A 9,544-nucleotide genomic window follows, 5' to 3' on the forward strand; every position below is an offset into this window, starting at 1 on the left:
AACCTAAATAAAACTGCTCTAAAAATCAAGTCCATTAAATAAAAAGACAAAAACTAGAGAGAGTGCTCTCCAGCACCTAAAAAAATACCTAGCACTGAGTAGACACTCCAAAAATATTTGTTGAAAAAGGGGAAGAACAATCGAGTCAGTTAATCAGTGAACTGATAGAACACATTCCTCCTGCATCCTGGGGCAGTCCCTTCTTGTACATCAGAGATGGGGTTGCAATATCATTTATTTTCCAAACCAGGATATTTGAGAATGAAATAGAGTGCCACTGATATAAATCAAGACCATCCCAGAGATAACCAGAAATTACAAATTGGGAGTACACAAGCCATATCTAGCCTCCAAAATTATTTTCTTTGGACACTCATACTGATGCCCAACACAATATTCTTTAAAATTTCAATCAGTTGTCTGCATTTAACACTGTGTAAACTTTGCATAAAATGTACATTTCTGGACTGGGGATGTAACTGTGTCAGAGAACTCACCTAGCATGCATGAGACATTGGTTTGGAGCCCCAGCACAGCAAAAAAAAAAAAAAAAAAAAAAAAAAAAAAAAAAAAAAAAAAAAAAAAAAAAGAAAGAAGAAAAAGTGAATTTCTGATTTCTCTTAAAAAATGGAAAGATCTGGTCACACTGGACCCTCATGCTCGCATAGTAGTAAATTTCTGGAGCTGAATTGCAGTTCTCCACTTCGCAAGTATATACCTTTCTGTTTGCCTCAGACTCCTCTGCTCCACTTAGAATATCTCACTCTAGGCCAAGTGTGAGTTTCCATTTACCATCTCACAGTTTGGGTTTTCTTTTTCTTTATTTTTTTCAGTGCATCACAATTATACATAATAGTGGGAACCATGATGCCACATTTATACGGGCATATAACATAATCTGCTCAATCTCATTCCCCTGTACCTTCCTTTTCCCTCCCCTCCTCCCTCCTCTCCTCCTTACCTCTGTCCCTACCCTGATCCACTTGCTCTACTATCCCCCTTCTTTCACAGTGGAATTGAGGAAAAAGGAAAATATTCCTTATACTCAGGATGACTCAAATTAGGAAAATGAAGAAAGCAACCAGAGGGCTTCATATGTACTGCCCCAATCTGCTTTACACACAGTAGTCTTGGCCTCTCTAGGCATTTGGGTTTGCCCCTCTGGTCTGAACTTCTGTTTCCCCAGGCCCCAGACTGTGTTGGCCTCTAGAATTTTCTCAGGCTACCACCCACTGCTGGAAAAGCTAGACATGAAAGGGAAACAATGGGCATTATTTAAGCTTACATTATATTGTTACCCAAATTCAACATTGCTCATCATCAGCTTTTGGTGGAAATTATTTCTGTTGTTTTTCTTAATTGTCTCCAAATGTAACTGGATAGTGAGTCAGGGCAGCAGAGAATACAGCACCCACCTTTCCTCTCTGTGGACACTTGTCATTGGAATGTTGTAATGTGGACTTTTGTCTGCTCATGCATTCACTCATTCCCCCATGCTCTGACTAGGCTTACAGATGGAGGGACCCCCACGTCAGCACCAAGATCCCCTTCAGGATGTCCTCACCAAGGGTAGCCACACAAGCAAGGGCACGAGACAGGAACACATGGATGGAGCATGTCTAAACAAAGGAGTTGTACTTCATTCATAGGTGGTCAGGAGCTCCTGCAGGAAGGAGAGAGGTGTGATCACAAGTAGCAATTACTGGGGGACAGCTCCAGAAACAGTAGGACTAGTGAAGAAGCTGTTGCCATGACCCAAGTAATACATGTGACTAAGGAGGAGACAGTGGAACCGAAAAGAGGAAAGAGATTTGAGAAACATCTTGAGATTGGGTTTGGTAATTCATAAGACATGGAGGGGGCATGAACCAACAAATGAAGAATCAAAGATGATCCAGAGATTTTGAGTTTAGCAGTTTAAAACACCAAAAACATGATCCAAAAAAGAAAAAAATGCTAAATTGGACCTCATCAAAATTATCTTTTGCATAAAAATATCTTTTGCTTTACAAAAGACTGTTAGTAGAATAAAAAGATAACTTATGTACTGAGATAAAATATTTACAAATCCTATATCCAACAACAGATTTGTATCTAAAACATATAAAGAATTCTCCAAACTCAATAGTAACATCATGGGTAAATACTATGGGTGTAGCTCAGTGGTACAGTGCTTGCCTAGCATGGGAGAGGCCCTGGATTGCATCCCCAGCACTGCAAAAATGAGGATTGATTATATCCTTACCTTAAAAGCTTAAAAAGTGACAAAAGAGCTAACTAATATATAATATACAATATTATAAAACAATAAATCCCATGTGTTACTGGTCTCCTTCCATGAGCAAATATCTGTTTGTGCTTTCATAGACTTTATTGTTGGGAATAATTTCAGATTTACTGAATAATTGTAAGGATAGTACAGATTTCCCATGTGCCTCACACTCAGTTTCCCCCATCTTTGGTGTGATGTATTTGTTACACCTAAAGATCCAATATTGATACATTATTATGAACTATCCTTTATTCAGGTTCCCTTTTACTGCACCAGGATCCCATGCAGGATGCCCCATTTCCTTTAGGTCCTTCCTCCTTTCCAAGGAGAAAGAGTAAAGAAGTCTCTATGCAGAGTTCACATTAAGGAATTGGGAGTTAGACTCCCCCTCTTTGAAGATAGAGCATCTAATAAATTATTGGAAATTCTTATTCTGTGCTGGAGATTTTCCTCCAGTAATTTTTGATGAAATCTAATTTATCAAATTATTTCATATGACTATTATTTTGGGTGTCCTAAGAAAACTTTGCCTAACCCCTGTGTTCTTTTTACTTGTCTATACTTTCAGATCTTTTTATTATAAGCATGCATTGCTTTGTAATAATTAATAAAAAGTTTTAAAAATTTAATAAAAGATCCAGGTACAGTGATGCATGCCTGTAATTCCAGCTACTTGAAAGGCCAAGGAAGGAGAATCACAAGTTCCAGGCCAGTGTGAGCAACTTAGTGAGACCCTATCTCAAAACAAAATTTTTATAAGGGGCTGGGGATGTAGATCAGTGCTAGAGCACTTGCCTAGCATGTGCAAGTTCCTGGGTTCAATCCCCAGCACCACATATATACACAAAAAATGATAGCACTACACTGATGGAGAACAGATTATCAGTTGCTAAGTGTGGGGGAGGGAGGAAGATGTATCTCCAAAAGGATAGCACAAGGGAATTTGGTGGGGGTTATGGAACTGTTCTGTGTAATGAATCTATGCATGTGTTTAACAAATCATAAATCTAACCACGTGCAGTGGTGTACACTTATAGTCCCAGATATTTGGGAAGCTGATGCAGGAAGATCACTTGAACCCAGGAGTTCCAAACCAGCCTGGGCAACATATCAAGACCCATCTCAAAAAATAGATTTGCACATAACAAAAAGTCAATTTACTGTACGTTAATTTAAAAATTAAAGTAGATAGGCAAGTGGTTTATTTCTGATTGTTCCCTCTTTCCTCCCTTTTTTACATTTGTCCATTCAATCAGCCATTTACCAAGCACCTACTATGTATGTGGCATTGTGCTAGACTTTGGTGATCAGCGAAAAGTAAGGCAACCCTGGTCCTCATGAAACATTCTTCCTGTTTCAGAGAAGAAGTGGTCAGTAGGGTTTGGAGTCCAGTGTTTCTGCTTGGGGAAATGGGCCAGGGAAAGACTGGCAAGGGAGCAAGTGAGCAAAACTTTCCTTTCTAGAGCCCGGTCCTGTAGGCTTACAAATGGTCACTTTTTAGAAAAGGATCTTAAGCTCAAGGGCAGTGGAAGTCCCCTACTCCATACTTCAGGGGCACTCACAAGAGACACTGCTAGGAGGGATGTACCCTGCTAAGGGAGGAAGAAAGTTTAGGGATGGAGGGAGATTTGATGCAGTTAACTCTGAAAATGTTACATGAATGTGCATTTGTGTGTGTGTGTGTGTGTGTGTGTGTGTGTGTGTGTGTCTTAAAACAACCATTTGTTTAGCTCATGACTCTGTGGATTGGTGATTGAGCTGGGCTCAGCTGAGTGGTTCTTCTGGTTTAGGCTGGATCTGCCCAGCATCTGAAGTCAATTGATTGTCAAAAGCCTCACTCGCAAATCACATAGTTGACTGATGGTTGCTGGGCTCATTAGAGCAGCTGGGCCCTTTGCTGCACATCTTCCAGCAGGATAGCCTGCATTTGTTCACTTGGTAGGGTCACAGGGTTCTCAAAAGCAGCAAGAGAGCAGGCCCCAAAATGCAAAATTTTTCTTCTTCACAGTTTTATTGAGGTATATAATTCACATATGTTACCTGAATTTGAATTTTGTTTTCTGTCCTGTTTGCAGGGAATCTGAAGCATGTGGTCTAGTTGACAAAAAGAGATCACATTTCCAGCACTAAGCAGCAGTGCCTGTAATGAAGACAGCGTGTTTATTCGAGCAGTTTGTGGAATTTGTGACTGCAGGGGAAATTTGGATGAAATTACTTCCTGAAAATTTCCAAGGGGCACCGAGTAGCAGCCGGCCTCCTGGGGTGAGAAGGCAGGCACCCCAGAGTCCTCAACTAGGCCTAAGGGAAGAGGAAGATAGACAACATTTAAAGTATTTTTTAAAAACACACAAATGCAGTTTTTAATCTTTGAAAATTATTTTTAAGTGAGTTGGGGAGGGGTGTTTTATTTTCTTAAAGGAAGAGATCAGAAGCTAGAGGAGAATGTGGAGCTCTGGTCACCAGTTTATGGATAGGAACTGCTGACAGGCAGGGTTTGGATCTCAGGACCATCCAGATGGAGCCCCAGAGAAGGGGGAAAACAATCAGCAGACTAGGTGGTGGGGTGGAGTCCACTACTGTTGTTCTAGGATTCAATATCTATTTTGTTTTCTTAATAAAATCTTTGAAAACCTACCTCTTTGTTCCATTGGTCTCATTGTTAACTTACACTGACAGCGTATACAGTTCTTAACTTTTCCTCTCACCAAAGTGGACAGAACAACCCTACTGCTTCCACACTCTGCTCTGGTTCTGCCTAAGAGGCTCACCCTGAGTGCTGGACCCTGCTGGGTAAATAATATGTCTCTACCCCAAGCCCTGGGGATGGAAGTCTTTTGCAGGGGGCTGATCATGGTGGAGAAAGCATGGAGCTGCAGGCACTTCAACCAAAGAGAGGGTCTTACTAGCTTCTAGAGAAGAACTGCCCCTGACTGGGAAGGATTTAGGAATGGGAAGGGTAGTTGGCATGTCAAGCCTAAGAGGAGCAGTTCCATGGATAGGGAAGATACTTCCTAGTTAAGAGTAGACAGCACACAGGATAAAAAGGGTCATGGGTGTAATGTGTCGGTGTTACCCTAACTTCTCAGGAGATAGCAAGATGGCAAAATGGGAATGGGGGATAATATGAAAGATGATGAAAAGGAAGGGACAAGCACACATCATGAATTTTTTTTCTTTGCAGTATAGGGGATTGAACCCAGAGCCTTGTGCATATTAGGCTAACACTCTACCACTGGGCTAAGCTGGCGTGTGCGCGCTCTCTCTCTCTCCCTCCCTCCCTCCCTCCCCCCCTCCCTCCCTCTCTCTCTCTCTCTCTCCCTCTCTCTCTCCCTCTCTCTCTCCCTCCCTCTCTCTCTCTCCCTCCCTCCCTCCCTTCCTCCCTTCCTCCTTCCCTCCCTCCCTCTCTTGTTTTGAGACAGTAAATTAAATTCAATCACAAAATTGCTGAGGTTGGCATAAAACTTGTCATCTTCCTATCTCAGCCTCTTGAGTAGCTGGGATTACAGATCTACACCACTACACCCAGTAAAACATGATTATATGATTTGATTTACCAAGTATTCATGAAACTCTTTCAACTGGTGGGACTAGGATAGGAGATAAGGACACAGCCCTGTCCTGTTCATCTAGGAATTCCCAGACAAAGCGAAGGAGGAAAAGAAGCAGATCCTGGCTTGTTTTGAGCTCTTCCCAACACAAATGCAGAGCCGGGGGGAGCACTGAAGAGGGAGCAACTTCCCCTGTCAGAGAAGCATCCTGGAGCATTTCTAAGGGGGCAATATACCAGTGGGGCCTTGGAGAGTGAGTTGTATTTCTCCAGGCATCCAAGTGGGGGAAGGGCATTCCACAGAAGGTAGTGGAAAAAGCCTTCAGTGTTGTCCTGGGATCGAATAGCTAAGCTTTTATTAAACAGCATGGGGTGTTTAATACTAGTCACTTCAAATGCTGACTATTCTAATTTTACACACTCTACTTAAGGGCAGTTTGACTTATACCCAAAAAGAAGAGGGATTTTAAATAATGGAACTGTGGGGAGGTACAGTGCAGGACTGGGGAAAGTCAGGGAAGCTAGCAAGAGGACATTCTCAAATTGCCAGCCTGTAAGAGACCACCCGCCGAAGTTTGCCCTCTCAAAGGCTCACTTAACCCAGCTTCAACGTCAGTCCTCTCAGGGAGACCTACCCCCAAAGTGGTCACCCAAATCCCTATGAAGCTCTCAGCCTTGAGAGGAAGCCACCTGGTAAAACTGAATAACTGGTGCCCCATGTTCTTTTCAGTGGGAATGGATTTGGGCAAGGAAAGTGGCAGGAAGTGCCAGTGCACCAGGGGAGCACTTTGCCACCCAGCAGCAATGATGCCTTCTCCTGAACAGGCTGACACTGCTTGTTTGACCACCACTCTGGCCTCAACTTTGCCCAAATAAGAACTAGAACAAGCTGCTGAACTGGTCCACTGCTGGGCCTCTGGAGGCTGGGCCTGGTCCTCCTCAGAGAGGGCACCACCTCAGTGGCCTTCCAGATTCTTTTTTTTTTTTTTTTGAAGATGTGGGGGACTGAACCCAAGGCCTTACACACGATAAGCAAACTCTCTGCCACTGCGATACATCCCCAGAATTTTTATTTTATTTTGAGACAAAATATCACTCATTTGCCAAGATTGGCCTCAAACTCTTGATCCTCCTCTCTCAGCCTCCCGGTTGTTCTTTTACTTTTGATTCCTGTAGGAAATGTTGGGTTGGGAGTGGAATTCAATGATAGAAAGTTTTCAGAAGGCCCTCAGCAGCACAAAAGAGAAGGGAAGGGAAAGAGGAAAGCGGGGGAAAGGGAGAGGAGGGGACGGGAGGGAAGGGAAGGAAGGAGAGAAGGCGAGATTAAAAAAAAAAAAATCTCACAGATAAAACTAGAAATAATTTTAAATACTTACAAATTGAAATTGAAATACCCAAAGATAAGCACAGCATCCACAAAACCGGCAAGACAGATAAGGAGTTGCTCTGCCTAGAATTATTATGAATGCACAAGAGGGGAAAATAAAGACTGAAAGAAAATACACCAAATATTAACTGAGTTGGGCTTTTGTGGAGAAGGAAGGCATGAGGATGGTTTCTTTTTCTTTTTTTTTTTTTTTTTTCTCCAATATTTCCCAAATTTTTCTCTAGTGAGCAGATTTAACTTTATATAATTTAAAAAAGGGGCTGGGGCTATGTAGCTCAGTGGTAAAGCACTTGTCTATCATCTGTGAGGCCTTAGGGTCAATACCTAGTACAACAAAAGCAGGAAAAAAATTAATACATAAACTTTAAAAAAAGAAAAAAAGGATTGATCTATAGAGACAGTTACAGATCAAAGTATGTTCAAGACACCCACTGAGGAAGACTTTGTGCTCAGGCCCCAGGGCACTTCTAATTGCCTAGAGGCTCTGAGCTGGTTAGGTCAGCTTGGAGTCCTCATGATTTACAAATCACTAAGCCCGAGAAGTTCTTTTGGTTAAATTGGCTTGAGGGCAAGGCAAGTTTGTACCCAGTGTGAGGCTGTCTCTTCAGGAAACAGCTGCCCATTCACCTACCCACTCCCACCCCTTGAGCTAACAAAGAACCAGCCATGATAACTGTAATAAAGATGGCAAGGCAAACATGGCAATAGGTTCTGTTTTACAGATTATCTATCTCCAAAAAGTGTGTAAATACCTATCTGGTGGGTATTATCATCCCCACTTTAGAGATGAGGAAACTGAGGCTCCAAACTATGAATTAACCTGCCAAGTTCTAAGTAAGAGAGCCAAGAAGCAAACTAGCTGGAACTGAAAGTCCCCTTACTTTTTCCATTGCCCCACACTAGTGCCACTAGATATTTTTAAACTGTGGCTTTGGAGTAAACAACTTTTTCACTGCTTCAAAATCCAAACTGGACCAAGCCACACACTGCTCCCAAACCCTCTCCCAACCTCCACAACATTAATTGATTGTGTGCTTTTCAGCAAGTTGCTCGGCCTTTCTGGGTCTGTTTTCTGATGCATAAAATGGGGCAAATAATTCCTACACCTCATACATGGGCTGTTGTGAATGGTTGATGAATTATCAAAGATGGAAACACTTGGAAAAGAGTCTCAAGTAGTGTGTATAGGAGGGGCCTGCCATGAAAATGGGTTGGGAAAATGTTATCTCTGAGACATACCCAGTGCTTCTAGGAGACCCTCAGGCCTCCACAGTCTCTGAGGTACTCACAAGACCCAGAGAGACCAACAAAAATCTTTAGGCTGTGTCTACAACTTGATAGTTAAGAAAACTAACATCTTAAAAAATGTATGTGGGGCTAGGGTTGTGGCTCGGTGGTAGAGCACTTGCGGAGCACGTGTGAGGCACTGGGTGCAATTCTCAGCACCATGCGTAAATAAATAAATTAAGTTATAAAAAAGTATATGTGTCTGAATATGTGTGCGTGTGTTGGATATGCATGTATTTGCATAAAACATCTTTGGAAAAATACACAAGAAATGGAAACACCTCATTTGCTTCTAGGCAGGGGAACCAGGTGGCAAGTGGCAGGGGAGTGAGGGAGACTTGCACTGTGTTCTTTTTTGTACCTTTTGATTTTTGAACCATGTGAATGTATTACCTGGTCTTCAAAAAAGTAAATAAATAAAATTTAAAAATAAAAAAAAAGCCAAAGGAAAATTCCCAAGTCAGTTTACCTTTGGGGGAGGGTGAATCTGCCTCTGCTGCAGTTATTGTGAGCTGTCACACAGGGAGCAGTATATTTCCAATTCTATATTTAAAACTCTTTCTGAGGCAGAAAGACTTCTTTATTAGAAAATCAAACATTGTCATTCAACAAAACAGGAAGAAGGAGGAAGAGGAAGAAGAGGAGGAAAAGGTGGAGGAAAAGAGAGCCAACCAAGAAAGACAACCATCTGGGACAAAGGGATTTTGACATCTCTAAGCCCCTGCCCAGAATGTCCTATAGTGACTCCTCTGCTGCATTTGTTAGGGGCAGGTCCCCAAACCTGCTCAGGGAAGGACCCAGAGCTGACCAGGAAAGCCTTACATGCAACATGCTCACTTCCACTTCACATTGCCTGGGGTTAAGCCCCTTCCCTGTCACTCACTAACTGTGATAGACTCTGAGGATTAGTTTCTTAATATATTAAATGGGGATAGTTCCTGGACCTACCTCATGGAGTAGTTGTGAGCGGTCCCAGAAGGAAAAAGCACATAGGAGACTACATGTTAAGTATCAGTAAAGACACTGTTCCACTGCTATATCCCAGTACCTG

At 42.3% G+C, this 9,544-nt stretch overlaps 1 protein-coding gene across 2 annotated transcripts in view; it reads left to right on the top strand.

Annotated features, from left to right (window-relative positions):
* Nucleotides 1-4,906, top strand: part of HDAC8 (histone deacetylase 8) — a 218,745-nt gene extending 213,839 nt beyond the window's left edge. For both annotated transcript variants that reach the window (XM_079125046.1, XM_079125045.1), the window contains one exon: nucleotides 4,348-4,906. In XM_079125046.1, coding sequence (XP_078981172.1) covers nucleotides 4,348-4,356 — 9 coding nt within the window. In that variant the 3' untranslated portion in view covers nucleotides 4,357-4,906. The remainder of the gene's footprint in view (nucleotides 1-4,347) is intronic.
* The last annotated feature ends 4,638 nt before the right edge of the window (nucleotides 4,907-9,544 follow it).

Source organism: Sciurus vulgaris (assembly GCF_902686455.1).
Source record: "Sciurus vulgaris genome assembly, chromosome: X".
NCBI lineage: Eukaryota > Metazoa > Chordata > Mammalia > Rodentia > Sciuridae > Sciurus > Sciurus vulgaris.